General features: G+C 41.0%; 1 protein-coding gene across 2 annotated transcripts in view; it reads left to right on the forward strand.

The window, feature by feature from the left end:
• The window catches only part of THRAP3 (thyroid hormone receptor associated protein 3), a 36,541-nt gene continuing 15,690 nt past the window's right edge, over positions 1–20,851 (forward strand). The window contains exons 1-6 of one of the 2 annotated variants that reach the window (XM_040337337.1): positions 1–318; positions 6,448–7,302; positions 12,807–13,427; positions 15,976–16,148; positions 20,067–20,178; positions 20,735–20,819. In XM_040337337.1, the coding sequence (XP_040193271.1) occupies positions 302–318; positions 6,448–7,302; positions 12,807–13,427; positions 15,976–16,148; positions 20,067–20,178; positions 20,735–20,819 (1,863 nt within the window). In that variant the 5' untranslated portion in view covers positions 1–301. The remainder of the gene's footprint in view (positions 319–6,447; positions 7,303–12,806; positions 13,428–15,975; positions 16,149–20,066; positions 20,179–20,734; positions 20,820–20,851) is intronic. The other variant, XM_040337336.1, reaches the window with a different exon arrangement.

A 20,851-nucleotide genomic window follows, 5' to 3' on the forward strand; every position in this document is an offset into this window, starting at 1 on the left:
TGGTATTCTTTCTTTGCCAGTAGCAATTGAAACATCTTTTTGGCACCTGGCCTTACTGAAGTTCTCTGAATTTTACCCCTGGCTTCTTTTGCACAGATCTTGGCTTGTTGCACTGCTTATAATTTATTTCTTGTTAGAATTATTGTATTCTCCTAGACACCCTAGGGTGAGCAGTGTTTTCTAAAGGGTATGTTTTTGCATCGACTTTGTGCAAGCATGTGGCATTAGTTTTTGAATCACTTCGGCTGTCTAATTCTGCGGTGCATGGTTTTGTTTGGATAGCGATTCTGACTGGAATCCAATGAAATCCAAGAAGAGGTAAGATCTACATTTCTGTTACTTTTCTTTTTCTCTCAGGGTGAGCTAAAGGATTTAAGATTTTCTGCCAGCCTTGTTGTCTGTCCTACTTTTTGTTGTATATGCATTTAAATATATAGGTAAATGATAGATTTCCTTCAGTGGTAACTTATTTTTTATTTTTGTGTGTTTCATCAGACGCAAGAAAATGGGAAAAGCCTTAAATTGCATTTCTATTGCTTTTACCGCAGTTGTATATGCTCTATTGGGAAAGGCCCCCATTTTGTAGGGGGGGGGGGGGGGGGGGGGAAATCTCTAGACCTTATTTTGCTTCAGAGCTAAACACATTTACAGAAATATTTGGAAAACTCCACAAGATGAAATTCTGGCAACCACCAGCTCATTATGACTCTTGTAAACCTATGTTTAAAATTAAAGAACAGTGTTGTGTTAATTTTGGTGTAAAACTATAATATAATTTACAAATACAAAAATTAAAGAACCAAATTAAACATGTAAATGGGTGGTTTTCAGTGATGTTCAACTGCAGATGCAGCTTATTTTCTACAGCACTATCGGCATGTTTTTCTAAAGCAAACCTTCACAAAAGGGTTATACAAACGACTTTGTTTCCAGTTGCGTTGTTCTCTATACCGGTCTGTTCTAGAGGTCCTATGATGGCAAGCAACATAAAAATGTCAAGTAGCAATATTGAGAACTTTTTTTCTTAAATGGCATAGATATTTTTTGTATTTGCTAGGAATGGAAACTAGCGAGCAGATCTTTAAAAATTGAGTACAGCCAAGTCACTGCTTTTAGAGTTACAGTAAAACTTGAGTGCATGTTATCTGCACGTGTAGATTTATATTTTTCCAATGTATTTACATTATTTTTTGAATATAACACAACTATTTTTGTAATCACAAGGTATATACTGTATCATCTTAAATGTTTACAGGGCTTTACAAACCCTTTCCTGCATTATTTTAATGGACATTCAAATAATTTTGACTCTCCTAGAAATTAATAGGTTTTAAGGTATGGACTTGGCAATTACCAATATATTTTGGTTAGTTACTCTATTTTAGCTGATGTATGCCTTGCCAAGTGCATGCACATGACTGATTCTGCCAAGCCTGATCCGGCTAAAGAAATCTCAACACTACGGCAGCCAGTCTGCTTATTGATAGTGTTGGTGCTAATTACAAGGGGGGGGGGGAGGAGATAGATCTGTTTAGGCACTGGTAATATGGTTACAATAGGTGTTCTGCAAGATGCTCACATTCTTTGTAAAGACAATCCTTGTCCTGTTATGATATAAATTATCTTTTTAATGCTTGATTTGAGGTTTTTGATAAAATGCGATTGTTTTGTTTTTTTTCCTGTCCATTTCAAATAACACAAATTTAGTGTGATCCAGTTGCTCTATTCGTTCCCTAATTTAATATTTTTTTTTTTGTATACGACTTTGGCAGAGACATTAGCTTATGAGTGTCGTTATGTATGCCGTAAAGTGCTGCATACTTTGCTGCTGCTGTATGAGGAACATACATGTGGTTGTATAACATTTTTCATGTGAAAACGATATAGTCCTACTGATGAAGAGAGAGGAAAAGAAAATCTCTGTACTCATATTAGTATATTTTGCCGCTTTGCATCTCGAGCACCTGTTCATCCCCTATAGAGCATGTTGTAAAAATAAGGCTTTCTTTTCATATTTTGCAACAATGATTATTTAAAAAAAAAAATAAGTCTTTGGACAAAATGTAAGAACTAAACACGCACTTTATTAATAAACAAACGTAAAGGTTAAATATTAATGGTTAATAAAATGATGAACAAAATAAATAATTGATTGGAAAAGGAGAATATGGAGTTAGGGCTGATTAGAGTAAACTACGGGTTAATAAGTGGTGGTTAGACGGGGAATATAACATTTTTTGTCTGCTTATGTATGACATCTGCAGATTAGAATTCATCCCTTTTTGATCTGCAGATGGATGAACAGAATGATACAAGTAACTTTGTTAAATTGTATCTTTCTGTAGGGCAAAGTTGTTAAGCATTTAAAAAAAATGTCAGACCGCTTGCTGTGTTTTTTTTTCGTTCTGTGTACACAACAATGCTTGATTAATAAAAGCCAACATAATCGTTATTGGGTGGGGGTTTTGGGTGGCCAATGGGCAGAGAGACTGGATGTGCTTCACAAGTCCTGTGTACAATGATGACCCATTTTTTGGGCATTTGTAGCACGCCCAAGTCTACAACTAGTTGGGCCCCGTGCACACTGGACGCTATAAAAAAATCATGTAGTTAGCTGCAGAATTGGTTGTGCACTGGTTTTTTTTTTTTTTTGCAGCGTGTGCGTTTTGCTAAAAACTATACTCCCACAAAAGCTTATTGCTCAAGAACCCTGATAAACGCAGAATAGCCACGCTGTCTGCATTTTTAAGCTTTTGTCAGAGCGTTTTTACAGCGGTAAAACTCTTCTCAAAACCCACTAAATCTGAGAGTTTTTTTTCCAGCTAGAAAATACCCCAGCCAAAAACTGCTGACAACAGCCTATGTGTGCATGAACACATAGGATAACATGCTGGGGAGTTTACTTGCTGTAGAAAAAAAAAGCCTGAATCCAAAAACGGCAGCTGTAAAAAACGTTCAGTGTGCATGAGGCCTTAAGCCCAAGAATTTTCTATGCTGGTCAGTTATGTCTACGGTTAGGTTACTGTTAAGATTAAGTGCTTGTGGGTATGCTCATGCGGTCACAAAAAACAGGTGTTTTAGTTCATTACATAGACCATAACAGCAGCCATATCCATTTTTTTTCTTTACCTCTTCGCCTAGGTTCACACTGACTGCGGGTTAGAAATCGAGCGCGTTCAACTGAACTCGCATGATTTCATACCTGCATGTCAGTCCAACTTAGGGAGTGATTTCGGAGACATCTGTGTGGGTTCCTGCAGGAACTACTTTTGGCAATCGTTGCGAGTGCACCGATTCACTCGGTGCTATTGCAATCAATAGCCGCCGATTTGACCTTTCAAATCCCCCCGGTGTGAACGTGGGCTTAAAGTTAAACTTACCCTGCTTTTTCAGCTGCTTTCTATTGACTAATGTAAAAAACAACCGGAATCTACATTATAAATTGTGACATGCATTCTTTGGGTTTTACAAACATATGATGCCAACATTCAGATGGGCAAAGTAAAAAAGTTTGGAATGTCCTGCAGCCTTCTCCATGCTTTTAGAAAGCAAAGTAATTTAAAATTATTTTCAAAGCTAAGTGAAGCTATCCTTCGTTCTGACCTTGTTTTTACTTTCCTATAAAGGCTTTATTTCCTTGACTTGGGACCAAAACCTTTCCCACTTCAGAGCAATTAAATAAAGCCAATGCTGGTTGAGAAGCAAGACAAACTTGTGTCTACGACTCTTAAAGTGGTTCTAAGCTCAATGTTTTTTTACCTTCGTGTAGTAACTTCTTACTGCCTAACCTAGTCGGTTACTGATCTAGCACTGTCCTGGCTGCAGCAGTTTCTTCCTGGTCTCACAGGAGACACTGAGAGCAGGGGGAATCACAGGCTCCTGCTACTGTCAGTCAAACTTCTATGAGGAGTGAGTGGGTCATGGCTTACCGGTGCTTTGCATGTCTATGGATGCTCACAGCCTGGCTTGGGAGCTTGCCTGTATGGGTGCCCACATAACACCTGGCTTGTTAAGGTGACACCTGGAGAAAGTGGAATGGATAGTACTGGTGGGGGACTGGAAAAAGGCAAGTGACTGCTCGCAATTTTATATATACACTAGAAGAATTTTACTTGATCACTTTAGTTTCAGGACCGCTCGTTCTATTCTTGAAACACTAGGGGGGAATTTTTTGTTCATTTGCTTCTTCAGTGACGGGAAAATTTACAGGAGCGAGATGGAAGTTGTGTTTTAGCACATTTCATGCAGTGCATGCAGTTTTTCTTTTGAGAGGCATATTCATTCCAAAAATGAATGCTAAAAGCAAACACAATTTGAAGTGCCTTTATTTTCACCTAGTAGTCTCTTGGTTTACTCCTTCTGTCTTTGGAGGTGGCCATGATTATCACTGGGCAGGACTTGAAACATGCCTGTCTTTGATGTTCAATAGGAGTTGGTGGGATTAGTAGTTTACAGAAAGCCAAGTTTTTCTGCTTTAATTTCACATCGAAGGAAGTAACAAGACCCTACCTTTCCGGCAGCATTAGAAAGCATTTCCTGTACTTGCCGAAAAAGCTGCTCGACTGAAAACCTAAATTAAGGCAACCACCAGATCTAAGGGACTGGTAAACTGCAGTAGAATTAATTTCAAATTTTTTGGATTGCCTCTTCTTTTTTTTTTTTTTTTTTTTTTTTTAGGATACTTGTAAGACCCTTTCACACTGAGCCGCCCATAGCATCGGCAGTAAAACACTGCTATCTTTACTGCCGAAGCTATGGGCGGATTTGCGGCGCATTACAGCCGCTAGCGGGTCACTTTTAACTCCCGCTAGCAGCCGAGAAAGGGTTGAAACCGCCCACAATGGGCTGCTGAAGCAGCCCATCGTGGCAGTATAGCCGCGCTGTTCCATTGATTTCAATGGGCAGCATCGGTGGAGGGGTGGTAAACGCACTGCTCCAAAGATGCGGCTAGCAGGATTTTTTTTACCTTCCTGCTAGCGCAACGCTCCAGTGAGAGCCCTCGGGCTCACACTGGAGACAGTGGAGCAGCTGTTTGAGGGCGGATTGCAGGCGCTATTTTTAACGCTATAGCGCCGGCAATACTCCCACAGTGTGAAAGGGGTGAGTAGAATCGTATACATGGCTAGGTGGAGCTTCTGCACAAATTGTATAGCCTGAGTTTGATCTACAGAATTTAACAACTCTGAATTGTACTTAAGATAATTGGGCGATACAGTGACATCCTTATGACGAATAACAAGCATGCACACATTTTGGAATCAAATTGTATTGCGCTTTCACCTGTGTACTGAAGTTATCTGATAAACCCAAATTTGGTAGAACCAGCTGTTGGAGATTTCTCCAAGTTGATTAGAGATTTCATAGTGTTTTTTTTTTTTTTTTTTTTAAAAGCGGTGGTTCCCCCTTAAAAACATTTTTTTATTCCACTGCCCCCCCACATTCCATCACGATTAATGCTCTTAATATTTTTTTCCTGCTGTACATACCTTAGTACAGCATCTTCACCCGTCCATCCGGGTTGCGAGTCCCGCGGGAGTGGGCGTTCCTCACAGGCTGTTGATTGACGTTTTGCCCAAAAACGAGCTCTCCCCCCGCCGCGTAAGCCGCGTCACGATTGGCGAAAGGAGCCGAACGGCCATGCGCAGTATAGCGCCGACTCGCCGTTCGGCTCCTTTCGCCAACCGTGACGTGGCTTACGCGACGGGGGGAGAGCTCGTTTTTGGGGAAAACGTCAATCGACAGCCTGTGAGGAACGCCCACTCCCGCGGGACTCGCAACCCGGATGGACGGGTGAAGATGCTGTACTAAGGTATGTACAGCAGGAAAAAAATATTAAGAGCATTAATCGTGATGGAATGTGGGGGGGCAGTGGAATAAAAAAATGTTGTTTTTAAGGGGGAACCACCGCTTTAAGTCTTTCCACTGATTATTGATATACATTTTTAGAAGTTACTTTTAGGAAGTTAAAATGTGTTTAGCGCTACACCCATATATCTTTGCATATGAAGAAAGATTGCTTTGGTCCAAATTAACCATCCATCCTCGTAAAGAAGGGATATGCAATTAGCGGACCTCCCAGCTGTTGCAGAACTACAAGTCCCATGAGGCATAGCGAGACTGACAGCCACAAGCATGACACCCAAAGGCAGAGGTATGATAGGACAGCTGGAGGTCCACTAATTGCATATCCCTGCCGTAATGGATCCAGTCACTTTTCAACTAAAACGGTTACCAGCTAATCAAAACATCTAGTTCACTGAATTTTAGAAGTTGTTTTAAAATTTAAATTAACATTTTTGTATGGCTAACATATTGGCTAATTTAGCCCAAAACTGTGGCAGGGACATATCTTCTCTTGACGTTTAGTAAATGCTGCTTGTGTGGAACTCCATTTTATTCCTCTGGTTTAACTGTACACTTTTTTTTTTTTTTTTTTTCCCTTTTTAGTTCTCGATCTCGCTCAAGATCTTATTCGCCTGGGTATGGTAGAGAGAGAAATTATCCAAGAGTTTATCAAAATCGTGACTTCAGAGGGCATAACAGAGGTTATAGAAGACCATACTATTTCCGCAATCGTGGAAGAGGCTTTTATCCACGGGGTCAGCATAATCGCGGTGGATATGTAAATTATCGCCCTAACTGGCAGAATTACAACCGCCAACAGTATAGTCCCCGTAGGGGTCGGTCTCGTTCTCGCTCCCCAAAAAGGAGATCAATCTCTCCTAGGTCCAGGAGCCACTCAAGAAACTCAGACAAGTCATCCTCTGATCGCTCCAGGAGGTCTTCCTCCTCTAGGTCTTCCTCAAATCACAGTAGAGTGGAGACTAAACGTAAATCAAAAAAGGAGAAGAAGAGTCATTCAAAGGATCAAAGAAGCTCTGTCCAGGCAACAGATGATGACTCAAAGGAACAATCTGCATCGGTTGCTGATAATGATGATAAAACAGAAGGTGGCAAGACATGGCAGGATATGGAAGCGTATGATACAAGTCCTGTACGCCAGCACAGTTCTGAAGAACGTGCACCAACCGTTAAAAGCTCTGTGCAATCTGTAGTAGTGAGACGCTGCTCTCCCAGGCCAAGTTCAGGGCAAAAACCCAGTCCTTCTTCCCCCTCTGTATTACAGAGTGGTGGCAGTTTCAGGTCGTCCTCTCGACATAGTCCTTTTGATCACAGCTTGAGCCCACCAAGAAAGAGTCCTATGACCAAGAGCCCACCCACAATGGGTTCACTCTATGGAAGTCAAAAAGAAGAGGGCAGATCTGGAGAGTTGACTGCACCAATTGGCACTGGATATAAAAGGTATGTTTTGTGGCATTATGATCACTTTTTGTATAGCTCAATTTACACTGCTAAACCTGTATTGAAAACTTTATTATATTTTATACATGTGTAACCCTTTTTTTCTATTGATTTAGTTTAGATGGCTTTGCTGTGCAATTTGATAATCCTAATATATAATATATATATATATATATATATATATATATATATATATATATATATATATATATATATATATATATATATATATATATATATATATATATATATATATATATATATATATATATAATGTCCAATGGTATGCAAAACCAAAGACTTAAATATCCTATAAATATATCGGTTATGTTTAGGAATGTGTTTACCCAAGAGTCTAGATGTCTCTTCCCTGTGATATTTTCTACAGTTACGTCTACATGTGGCCCAGATGCATGTTAACTACTTCTACCCTCTACATAAGCTGGAATGTAAAACCAACATAAATCCTACTTGGCCTTCTACATTGTGCGCAGTTGCTTTTAGTTGGTGTAAGCAATTTTTTTTTATTGCTGTATAGAATATATTTGGTCTACATAGTCCTGTACTTGCCATGATTTGATCATTTGTATTTTTCATTTCTGGTTTCTCCTTCCATCTGTTAAAAGTTGAAACCGTTTCTACTTGAAGTAGGCTGTATTCACAAGCTTTTGAAGGGTTTATAAAATTGCACATTACAAAAGGTGGTGAGTGGTATGCAGTGCCTTATTGCAGTTATAAACCATCTTTTTAGCACATCAGCGTGGGCAACAATAAACATTGCTTTTTGGTTTATTACTAGGGGTGACTGCATGCTATAACACAGGAATCGCCAAACTACGGCCCTCCAGCTATTGTGGAAATACATGTCTAATGAGGCATTGGAAAATTCTGACGTAGTTCCTGAACTACAGGGCTACAGTTTGGAGACCCTTGCCATAACAGATTGCACTGTTATAAAGTTCCTGATTTTATTGGTTCTGTAATGGGGGTGATCATGGGAATGGTGTTTTTTTTTCCAGATAAATGCTGGTGATGGGGCCCATTCACATCAGCATTCACATCAGCAGCACTTGGAAAAACTTGTTTGGCTGTTCTTCCGAACTTCTCCTTTCCATTTTCTGCTAGTTCAGCTAAAATTTGATCCATGGGTGGCCTGATGTCCACCTGACTCGGCAAACTTCGGTCTGAAGATCGGAGGTGCTGTGCAGAAAGTTGTCAGCTGAACAGCGGCAGTCACTGTTCAGGTAAACTGGCAGCCATGGGAAGTTCATCAGGGATGAAGAGGTGTGTGTGTGTGTTTTTGCAATGTGTACATGCAGGTACGTGTGCTGCAATGTGCATAAATGCTAAAGTCAGAATAGTAGTTTGTGTGTGTGTGTGTGTGTTAAAAAAAAAAAAAATCGTCATACTTGCATGCCCTGTGCAATAGTTTTGCAGAGCAGCCCGATCCTCCTTTTCTTGGGTTCCCCGCCAGCACTTCTGACTCTTCCCTCCTGAATGCGCTAATTGCAAGCAGACCTGCTCTTGAGCCATGCTCTGTTTTTTCCAATGAGAGACGCACATGCTTACACACTTGGCCCTGCCACCTTCTCCCCCCTCACTAGCTGTAATTGACCGCATCATGAGCCAATATCTTCCACTGCTCTTTGAGCCAGTGAGGAGAAAACAGTGATGCCGCTCTTGTGCGTTGACATATCCAATCGCAGTACTTCAGGGAAAAACATTTTTGACTGACAAGATACTCCCTCATCTAATCCAATCTTTCCAACACAAGACCGATCCCTGCCGCACCTGAAAGCTTGTTTGGCTGTACTTCTCCTGTGGCTCACAGGATTGTAGTCCATTCTGCTGAAGCCTGCTGTTTGCTGATGTCACAGAGCCAGTAAACGCTGGGGCAAGATTGCGGCAAAGTGTGCCGCTCCCAACCCCTTCACAGCCCAGCTCTCTAGTGAGTGGGGGGGGGGGCGCGGGGGCACAGAGTCAGTGACTGACAGTCACCAGCTCTCTGGTCACAGACCTCTGAGAACCAAGCAATTAGCGGTGAACGCTTGGTTCTCAGTCTTGGAGCTGGCGGGGGACAGATGCAGCATCAGACCGATTCTACTTCCCACCTAGGTAAGTGTTTTTTTTTTTTTTTTTTTTTTTTTTAAAGCCAAACTTCTTTTAAGCCCAGGTTCACACTGACAGCGGGAATGAATTTGTGCAAATTCAGCTGAACTCGCACTATTTCATTCCCGCATGTCCGTCCCGACTTCGGGGGTGATTTCAGAAACATCTGTGCGGGTTACTGCACAGATGTCTATGGAATTTGCATCCCAAAGTCGCCAAAAGCAATCCTACTACTGCAAATCTTTTGGGAATCTGTGCGGTCCCGCAAATGTGGCGTCGCACCGATTCGGACGATGAAATTGCCGCCTATTTGGAATGTGATTTTTGACATGTCAAATCGTTCCAATGTCAACCTAGTGGACATTGAAATATTAATAAATATTGATCTAATCTTAGGAGGAAATGCCAAATGTGTGGCCTGTGTGAAATTCCCATGAGTGCAATAATGTTTGACCTAAAATGTGTCTGTTTTCAGGAACTGTACCTAGATGTGAACAAATTCTTATTGAGACTTGTGAATAATTCCACAATTATGTTGGTTCTAGGGGGCAACACCCCCCCCCCCCCCAAAAAAAAAAAAAAAAAAAACCTTGACTGTACTTTTGGCCAGACTAATAAAATGTTCTTGTCCAAGTTTTTTTTATATATATTTGTTTTTATTTTATTTACAGTGTGCAGGCAATTTTTAAACCCTCTAGGAGACTTTCAGCAATGTTCAAGTATTTTTTAGCCTGTTGAGGCTTTCTTTTCCAGTTTGTTTTTAAAGAGAATCGCTCCACTGCAGAGGAGAAAAAAAAATATCATGGTCTTAAATTCAGACCAAATAACATAATATAAAAAGCACATTCAAAAATGCTGTTCTACCAAGTACAGGTTGGTAAAGTGACTCAAGTAGCTTGGATGAAAGCATAAATTCTATTTAGGATCACCTTGTAGGTTTAGGACAAACTGGTAAGTAACTGGTTTTATCTGCGCACAGATGGGTATTGCATGTGAATCATTGTTTCATCCCAAAGCAGCAGCTCTACTGGTTGAGGTACAATTTTGGCCACCACACTGTAATGCAAGAGGGTTCAATCAAAACCAGGCAAACCAAATAATGGTATGGAGTGTTATGGCCAGGATTTTATTTTTTATTTTTACACGCATTATAAAGGAAAAGACCTCGGTGGTTTAGTTGTGGGAATGCATTACCATATGAGCTATCGATGACAAAATATTGTAATTTATTATATGGACTGATGATGTTGCATCTAATGATACAATTTACTGAAGGGTAAAATGGAAATAATTTAAGGAATTGATCCAACACTTGCGGGGTCAAGATAAAAAAAAAAAATTCTCCTGTGAAGCAAAATTGGTAATATTTGAAGTTGATACATTGGAGTCTATTAAATGTATGACCTCCTTAAATACAGGCTCCTATATGACCATATAAGCAAGTACAAAATCGAGTTGCTTTGCAATGGCGCAAGTATAATGAAGTAAACCAATTCCTTTTACCTTTACTGACTGAGCCAGATCCTACTTTGTGTCTCTAGTTTTAATGGTAACGTCTGTTCTGCCAATCCAGAAAGATTTTGTCCATCAGCATCTGGCCACACCTTGTGCTGCCAAGTGACAGCAGGCTTGTGGATCAGAAAGCCACACCACCTGCAACATTTTTTTTTTTTTATTTTTTTTTTTTCATGCCACTGTAGTACAAGCAGACAATGGCCTATACATGCAAATTCTGCAGCCTCAACATGTGTTTGGGACATGGCAGGGGGACTGTAAATGTAGATGAATGAAAATTCTGCAGCCCATATTTCCTTTTAAAGGGAAGCCAAATTTCTACTTTAATGTGCATTTCCACTCTTACTGCCAAATTGGAATAACATCTATATATTCTATTCATATAGCATTAAAATAAAAAATTAATTGCAGCTTACCTTTTTCAAGATGTTTCCTGCTTGCAGAACTTATTAATGGCTGTAAACTACATTTGCACACTGCCTGTCCCAAAAAAAAAAAAAGTTAGGTTTAAAAGCTTGCCTTCGTTGTAATTGAGAGGGCTCTCATCTAGTTCCAAAGCTGATATTGTGTTGCACTATCTTTTTAATTTTTTATTTTTTTCGTTGAATGGAAAAAAATGAGACGCTTGAGTAGCTTACTCACTCTATGAACTATCTGATATTAGTACAGTGCTCTCCCCATGGGAACACGCCAGTCAGCGTGCTCTGCCATTGATGAAGAGCGCTGATCGGATGACGATCAGCAAATGTTTTCCAGTTGTGACCCTTCGACAGAAGCCGGACAGGCTGCCCTACACACGGGGCTTAAGACAAGTCATAGATTATACAATTTTCTTTCTGGCAACACACTGACTGTTGATGGGGGGGAATCACTCCTCCAAAACTGTTGCGTCCCTGCTGAGAGAGCACAATGATTACTGCTAGCGGCTTTAGCTGCTGGAAATAATCGAATGCTAAAAATCTGACACTGTGGCTATATCCAAGTTGATGAATGGATCGACTTGGGTACACTCAGCCTGCCCATAGAGGGTTCAAATCTCAGCCAGTCTTTGCTGAACAGAGATTTGATCCTTCGATGGCTGGCTTAAAGCTTTCGTATTGGACAGACTGACACTGAACTTGTTTGGAAATGTTTGGAAATGTTTGTAATTGCCCATGACACCTTCTCCTAAAACCTTAAAAAGGTAATTCTAAAAAAGATACCCTGTATTAATGGGAACACATAACATTTTCACAAATTGGGCTGCAAAAAGTGAAAATACCTAATACAGACACGCCAAAATAAAATCCTGTTTCTGGATTGTTTTGTACAGGTATATTCTGCTTTAATAAAGTGAATATGTAGAACTGCTGCTTTCATAGTCTGTTCATTTGTAACTTGTTCTTTCCCCCAAGATTTACTTATTTTCGGAGTGTGTGTCCCCCCCCCCACGAATTTCATATTCTTACCATTCTGTTTTTTTGTTTTCCCCTCCATATGATGTTGGTTCCAGTGTGCTAGAATTTCTATCTATTTTTTAATTGCGACATTTTTAACTGTGCTTTTTCATTTTCTTTTAATACATCTGCAAATTTTGTTTTCCTTCCAATATCTTTATAACCTATTTAAGGTATTCTTTAATAACAATGTACAAGTGAGAGGTTCTTCACATTTACAGTTTTGGATTTGGCTGCTTTATTTGACAAAGTTGTGACAGTCAATGAAAAGAGAACTGGAAGTGGTTGTGATAAGTGGACTTGTAACTGTTTCATAAACGGCTATGCTTACTGGAAGTAACCGAGGGAAGCTTTTGAATCGTGTTTTATGTATGTTCTCTACTGATTGTGTTTATGCAGTGCTGTGTGGGCCAGACTATATTCAATCTCCTTTCCTCTCTAAAGGTTTATGGAAGAACAGAAAAACAAGGCAATTGAACTAGAAAAAGAAAACGGGAAAGATAAACTGTCTAGTTTGGAGAAAATGAAGGATCGTAGCAGTCCTACTGATTTTGCTATGAGCGAGTTGGAAAGGGCTTATAAAAAAAGCGTATCCCCCAAGCGCTATAAGAAAGAGGATATGGAAAAATTAAAGTTGGCTGAATTGAGATACGCAAAGGAGGAACTTGAACAGGAGAAAAGGGGAAGAGCAAGAAAAGACTCTGATAGTGATTCCAAGAATCAAGACCCATACGACCCTGCAAAGTGGGAAGAGCTGTCTTTCATACCAAGCTCCAAAGATAAACGAAAGAAGTCCGAAGATACAGATGATGAAATATATATGGAAAAGTCTAAGAAAGAAGAGAGAGCCACAAAGTCTAGCCATAAAGGATTTCTACCTGAAAAAAACTTCAGAGTCACACACTTTAAGTCTAAAGATAAAAGTGAATCCCCACCACCTAGAAAATCCGAGAGCAAAGAGAAGCCTTTATCCAAAGAAGATATGTCCTTAAAATCAAATTTCTCAGTTAGTCGAGAAACTGGTCCTACTCTCCGAATGGATTCCTTTGATGAGGATCTGGCACGGTAAGTTGAGATTAATATAAATGTTACTTACCATAACATATATACTTTAGGCTGCCACAATGTTTTGGAAGGATGGGGGCAGTTTGCTTAGTTGTGGGCTTTGGGGGTGTTAAGATTTTACTGTAAACTTTAAAATCTCTTGCAGCCAGTATGTGATTCTTTCTGTAGAAAACAAAGTTTCAAGAATTTAGAAGTGATGGTTTTGGCTTGTAATGATGCTAGTTGTTCACTTCAAGTACAGGCCTCCAAGGATGCCTACTAACAAGTAATCAATATGAAGATGTTTTGGGCACCATAATCAAGGACACTGGTCCTGGTAAAGAAATTAAAACAAATGTTACTTCATTGCTTTTGCACTGTTTCTCATTTGAGAGGTTAAGTTTTGCCTCAAAGCTTATAGGTTACTGCTTTGCCTTTGATCACTCCTGAAAGGGCTGTGATGGGAAAAGTATGAGAGATCCTGGGCCTTGACCTTGTAGCATGTAACCCAGGGCTCAACAAAATCTGGGCGCCCGGTTGCTATTGCAAAAAAAAATAGTGACCTGGCGCCCGGGGAAGCTTAAACCTCCGATCGCGGGGGAGGTGGGGGCGCACGGAGACACAATCCTGTATCTCCGTGCGCCCCCGCCGGCGTGATTGCGGACGGGCACGCGCCGGCCGGTAATTAAGGCCTTAACTTTGCGGCCTTCTGCAGGCCTAAGCTTCCTTCTGTGATCTGGCGGGATTCCTTCTTGTGGTGGCCGTTGGCAATACACATAAACAGCAATTCTAATGTGTTTTTCACTGCCATCTCCTTCCCTCTAATTAGAGCCCCCAAACATTATTTTGATATATAGAGATATATATATATATATATATATATAGAGATATAGAGATATATATATAGATATATATAGATATATATATATATATATATATATATATATATAGATATATATATATATATATATAGATATATATATATATATATATATATATATATAGATATATATATATATATATATATATATATATATATATATATATATATATATATATATATATATTTTTTTTTATTCTAACACCATAGAGAATAAAATGGCGGTCATTGCAATACTTTCTGTCAACACCGTTTTTGCGCAGCGGTCTTGCAAGCGCACTTCTCTGGTGGAAAAAATACACTTTTTTTTTTAATTAAAAAATAAGACAACAGTAAAGTTATCCCAATTTTTTTTATATTGTGAAAGATAGTTACGCCGAGTAAATTGATACCCAACATGTCACTCTTCAAAATTGCATCTGCTCGTGGAATGGCAACAAACATTTACCCTTTAAAATCTCCATAGGCGGTGTTTAAAAAATTCTACAGGTTGCATGTTTTGTTTGAGGAGGTCTAGGGCTAGAATTATTGCTCCCGCTCTGCCAATCACGGCGATACCTCACATGTGTGGTTTGAATTTTCACGAATGCGTTCGCTTCTGCACACGAGCTTGGCGGGACGGGGCGCGTTTTCTGGCTCCTAACTTTTTTAGCTGGCTCCTAGATTCCAAGCAAATTTGTCAAACCCTGATTAACCCTTATGGCCCTTTCACACATGTGGACTGTTATAGTCTATGAAGCGAAGGATGGCAGCGGTGACATGTCTGCTGACATCGGATCTGCTGAATACAGACGTATGGAAACACTTTTCCATCCGCCTATCTGATGAAAATGGACAGATGGTCCGTTTTCATATGATTCCCCTATAGAGGAGAGCGGAGCTCGGACAGGACCATCCCTGCACAGTGAGCAGAGACAGACCTGTCATCCGCCAGCTCAGCAGGGAGCTACAGAGCGATCCCAGCTAAGCAAGCGGAGTCTGTCAAAACGGACATGTTTGTGAAAGGGGCCTAAATGTGAATGTAAGTCTCCCCCCTTGTGGAGTTAGACTTGCTAAACCCACAACAGTAAAATCAGTCTGTATATGCAGTAAAGCATGCTTGTTATACTCACTGTGGAACCTAAGGGGTTAATCCTCTGCATTGGGTTTGTTTGATCATGTATGCACAGATCCTTCCACTGACTCCAGAACATGTCCGGATAAGACGGAGCCTTTGGAGTCAGGCTGCACATGCTCCCTTTGTGTATTGCTGGAGTGTTGTGTGTTTTTTTTTTTTCCTTTCATGGGAGGGTGCATGTGATCAGCATAGGGCCAATCGGCACAGTCCAGAGTCGGGGGTCATGCACCCTGATGGTACAGCTCAGTGCAGTATGAAAATTCCTACAAGCTTTACCAGGCAGTGATGGAAGTCACAAGACTGCTATATACTGCTGATAGAGAAAAGGTATTTAGCAATTTATATTTCCCAAAACTATTGCATTTTCATGTACTGTGGGGGACCAGATATAGTGAATGCAGGGCCCTGGGTTTAGTAACACTTTTTAACCTTTAAACACTCATTGCCCCTGAACTTTTGTTTCGGCGTATCTTGTGCCTTTTTATTGAGTTTTATTTGGTGTCTGCAAAAAATGAATAGCTTTGAAGAAATATTAATATTTTTATTTTTATTCTCTCTTCCCTGATTTGTAGACCAAGTGGAGTAATGACTCATGAGAGGAAGCTGTCACGAGATCTTGTCCACAGCAATAAGAAGGATCAGGGGTTTAAGTCCATTTTTCAGCACATCCAGTCTGCACAGTCCCAGCGCACTCCATCTGAGCTGTTTGCGCAGCATATTGTGACCATTGTTCATCATGTTAGAGGTAAGTTCTGTTTTTATTGTGGATGTTGTGACTAGGATGACCTGCATTAATCTGTAAAAGATTTTCTCCCACAGACGGTTTAAAGTTCAGCAATTGCCTTTTTATCTTTTAAATGCCAGAGAACAGCAAACAAAGGGTTATATATTAAGTTTTCACCCCCGCCCCCCACAAGAATGTCTTGTCGCATGTTCAGCCCCTGCTATGCATCTTGGAATGCAATGTCTTTGTTCGTTTTATGTAATTTTAGGAAGAAAAACACTCTAGTCATAAGATAAGATGCATACCCCAAAATTAAAAGCAGTCAGCTTCTTTGCAAACCTGGCATCCTGTAGTTCCACCAGGTGAAGACCTTCATGTAGTGGAGTTAGATACAGTATAGTGGTTTCCTTGGCACTTGCTTTGTACGTGTGTAGAGGTCGACCGATATGGGTTTTTCTCTGGCCGATGCCGATATTTAGAATTTGGGGCGGCCGATATATGATGATGATATTTTAGGCCGATTTATTTTTTATTTTTTGGCAGGTGGCGCTAATTGGCACTGGCAGGTTGCACTGGATGGAACGTATTGGCAATAGCAGATGGCACGTGGCACTGGTTGGCACGTGACACTAAGGTGACACTGGCAGGTGGCACTAATTGGCATGTGGCACTGGATGGCATTGGCAGGTGAAACTGGTTTGTACTGGCAGGTGGCACTAATTGGCAATAGTTAGCACTGGCAGATGGCACTGGCAGGTGGCACTGGATGGCAATAGTTAGCACTGGCAGGTGGCACTGGATGGCCTTGGCAGGTGGCACTGGATGGCCTTGGCAGGTGGCACTGGATGGCCTTGGCAGGTGGCACTGGATGGCCTTGGCAGGTGGCACTGGATGGCCTTGGCAGGTGGCACTGGATGGCCTTGGCAGGTGGCACTGGATGGCCTTGGCAGGTGGCACTGGATGGCATTGGCAGGTGGCACTGGCAGGTTTCACAGCACATAATGTAGCTGATAATGTGTGAAACTCTCTATACAGTTTCACATGGTGCTGCAGAGAGAGGAGCTCAGATTCATTGTGATGATGAAGGTGGGCGGGACTCAGCTGTCCAACACCAGCCAATGGGATGAGATCATTGGCTGGATGGCTGTCCCGCCCACCTTCAACATCACGATGAATCTGAGCTCCTCTCTCTCTGCAGCACCATGTGAAACTGTATGGAGAGAGAGTTTCACACATTATCAGCTACATTATGTGCTGTGAAACTGTGAGCAGAGAGAGAGAGGAGGTCAGATTCATCGTGATGTTGGAGGTGGGCGGAACCCGGGGTGGGCAGCTATCCAGCCAATGATCTCATCCCATTGGCTAGTGTTGGACAGCTGAGTCCCGCCCACCCCGGGTCCGGCCCACCCCGACATCAGTCCGACAGCTCCATTCTCTATCTCCTTAGTGTTTTACACACACGGCACTGCTCTGCAGACAGTGTGGAGAAGGGAGGGGGAACCCCATGTTCCTCCTTCCTTCTCCACACTCTGCTGATGCAGATCTGCTAAATATCGGCCACTTTTGGATAATCGGCCGATGCCGATTTCTCCAAAATGACTGAATATCGGCCGGCCGATATATCGGTCGACCTCTATACGTGTGTGTGTGTGTATGTGTGTATGTGTGTGTGTGTATATATGTATGTGTATATATAGCTATAGCAATTTGAGGCAGCATTCATGATTGGTAGGGTTTAGTGCATCGACAGTATAGGCTTGATTCACATATGTATGGGAGTGTGTATAAAGCGCATGCATTCAGCTGCACGAAAAACATTCTGCTTTAAAAAAACGTGTGAGTGTGCCATTGGCATTACGTGGTTAAAGAAGTACAGCTAAAGCTCTTTTGGCCATACTTCTGTAGTTCACAGAAGTGCACTAAGTTCCGCACTCTTGTGATCGAGATTAATCCGCCAGTGGGCTAAAGTCTGCTGTCGACTGACATCACAGAAGCTAGTCCATGCTTTAAAGCAGTGGTTCTCAACCTGGCGGTCGGGACCCCCTCGGGGTCAAATGATTTGCTAGGGGTCACCGAATCCTGGGCTGGCCCACTCAGCCAATTTGCAATTACCCATTCAGTTCAAGGCATTGCTGGGGGGGCAGAGACTAGAGGTCAGCTGACTGGTGAGGAATGTGAAGTGGAAGGGGCTGGAGGAGATGCCTTCTCCTGATTTCGGAATAGGTGTCACTGCTACAAGACACCAGAAAGTCAGAGACACAGTAAGTAACACTACCTGTAATAATAGTTGCCATTAAAATTCCACAATACAGTCCTTGGATCAGCAGATGACATTGATCAAGAGCACCTAAGTTGGCTAAGTGAAAATGTCCAAATTGGGCCCAATTAGCCGTTTTCCCTCCCGGTGTCATGTGACTCATTGGTGTTACAAGGTCTCAGCAGTGAATGGGAAGCAGGTGTGTAAGGTTTTTTTTTTTTTTTTTTGTGCGTTTTATCGCTCACTAAGTTCACATGGCAGCTTATGGCAAAGAACTCTTGAGGATCTGAAAAAAATATATATAATTGTTGCTCTACATAAAGATGGCCCAAGCTAGTGGTTCTCAACCCTGTTCTCAAGTACCCCCACCCAATAGGCCATGTTTTGGGAATTTTCTTTAGATAAAATAGCTGTCCAAAATACCAAGCCATTGGCTCTGATTTAAAGCACCTGTGCAAGATAAAGGAAAACCTGCAAACCTGGCCTGTTAGGGGTACTTGAGGTCAGGGTTGAGAACCACTGGCTTAGTCTAGAAGAACGGATACACACACTTTTGTAGTTTATTCTCTCGCTCTCTCCCTCCATTTTTTTTATTTTATTTCAGTGTTTAAACTTTTATTACAAACTAGTCACTTTCAGATATAAATGCAGCAGTGCACAGCAATATTGAAAGTGCATATGAACAAGTTCAAAAGATGCTTAAAGGTAAATGCAAAAATGTAACGTGCTAAAATGCATAGGTGTACTCATAAATTATATAAATGCAAAGTAATGGTTCATATCAAATGTCCAAACAAGGGTGTGTCAAAGATGAGTACAGCTGAAAGTGCGTCTTTGAGGATGCACTTATGGTATAATCCTTGCACTTTGCGCTGATTCCACCACCACTATGCATTAAGCGGAGCAATGAGAAGAGTCAGCCTGATTGTTATGCCATCACATGTAACTTCCATCCTGATCACCACAATAGATGGCTCAATACTGGTCAGACATGTCTGGGCAGCTCGCCCTCTATGGGAAATGGCTCGCTACACGGATCCCCAAAATGGTATGATGGTGTAATATTTTATTGTACTCAAAAGCATACAGCACCCTTATGTTCTTTACACAAGTCAGGAATTGTAATCCAGACAGGACAGTTCATTTTAAGTTTAAGACGGGGTGTCTTGTGCATAAGGCCATCCATGGTTTTGGACCGGGCTATCTCAGAGAAAAATTCATCAGACATGTGCCTACTAGATCGCTGCGGTCTGAGAATTTGGCTTTGTTGAACATCCCCAAATTTGCTAAAAACAAATGTGGTGGGAGGACCCTGGAAGTTCAAGGAGCTCAGTTCTGGAACTCCTTGCCCCTTCATATAAGACTGGAAAATGATCTCCTAAAGTTTAGGAGATTGTTAAAAACATGGCTATATATCCAGGCTTTCGGGGTGACTTAAATATTAAGTATTCGGATAGCTCAAAAATGTTATATATTTAGCTTTGTATGTTTTATATTTTTTATTCGCTGATTGTTATTGTTTTATTGTCACTTGTTTGGTCGATGTAGTTTTTGCCCCTTTTCTGTTCTGTTTTTATCCCGCCAGCGCATCGAGGCACGTGTGTAAGACTGCGCTGTGTTTTATAAGCATTTTAATAAATTTGTTTTTTCTCTATTGCAAAGTAATGCTTTTATCTTTCCAGAACATAATTTTGGTCCAACAACGGTGACGTTGAGTGAGCGTTTCGCCAGCTACCTAAAGAAAACAAAGGAGCCGGAGCCTTCAAAATCTCGAAAGAGTCCAGAAATTCACAGGTGCTTGTCATTGTCCTTTCCTGCCCATTCCCTTAAGAAGGGGAGCTTAGTCTCGCCTCACTTCAGGTTTGACTCGCGCTACATGGACATCTAAGATAGCTTGCTGATAGTTCCCCTGAATGAATAGTGTGATCACATTGTGCTTTCTGCAATAATTGTATAAAAAACAACGTGGTAGAAATTGGAATCGTTACTCTTCTTCAATGCAGAACGGCTATTCTATTAAGTGGGCTGCAAGCAGCAGTGAGATTTGGCATCTTAATTCACTGATCTGAAATTAACTTCTAATATGATATTCTCAATGGACTGAAACAACAAATTGATGTGAATGGGACATTATTCAATATGTTGTAAACACATCTGTGATTCCAAAAGCATCTTTTTATCTTCTGCAAAATATTACTTTGGAGCCAAATGGCAATTGGCTGGGCAACTTTTGGTCGGACGGTGCCTTAGCCAGGAATGTGTCTGTATTGTGCACTTTGCATGTATGTTTCATGAAATCCTACTTCCTATTTGCTTTAGTTTCTGATGCAGTATTTAATGTCTTCTGCAGGAGAATTGACATTTCTCCCAGTGCTTTTAGAAAACATGGATTTATGCAGGAGGAGGCAAAACACACAAAAGAAGGCAGCCGCAAGGTAAGGAAGTGCTCTAGTAACAAATTGGCATT

The sequence above is a fragment of the Rana temporaria genome, chromosome 2, assembly GCF_905171775.1.
Source record: "Rana temporaria chromosome 2, aRanTem1.1, whole genome shotgun sequence".
In the NCBI taxonomy this organism is placed as follows: Eukaryota; Metazoa; Chordata; class Amphibia; order Anura; family Ranidae; genus Rana; species Rana temporaria.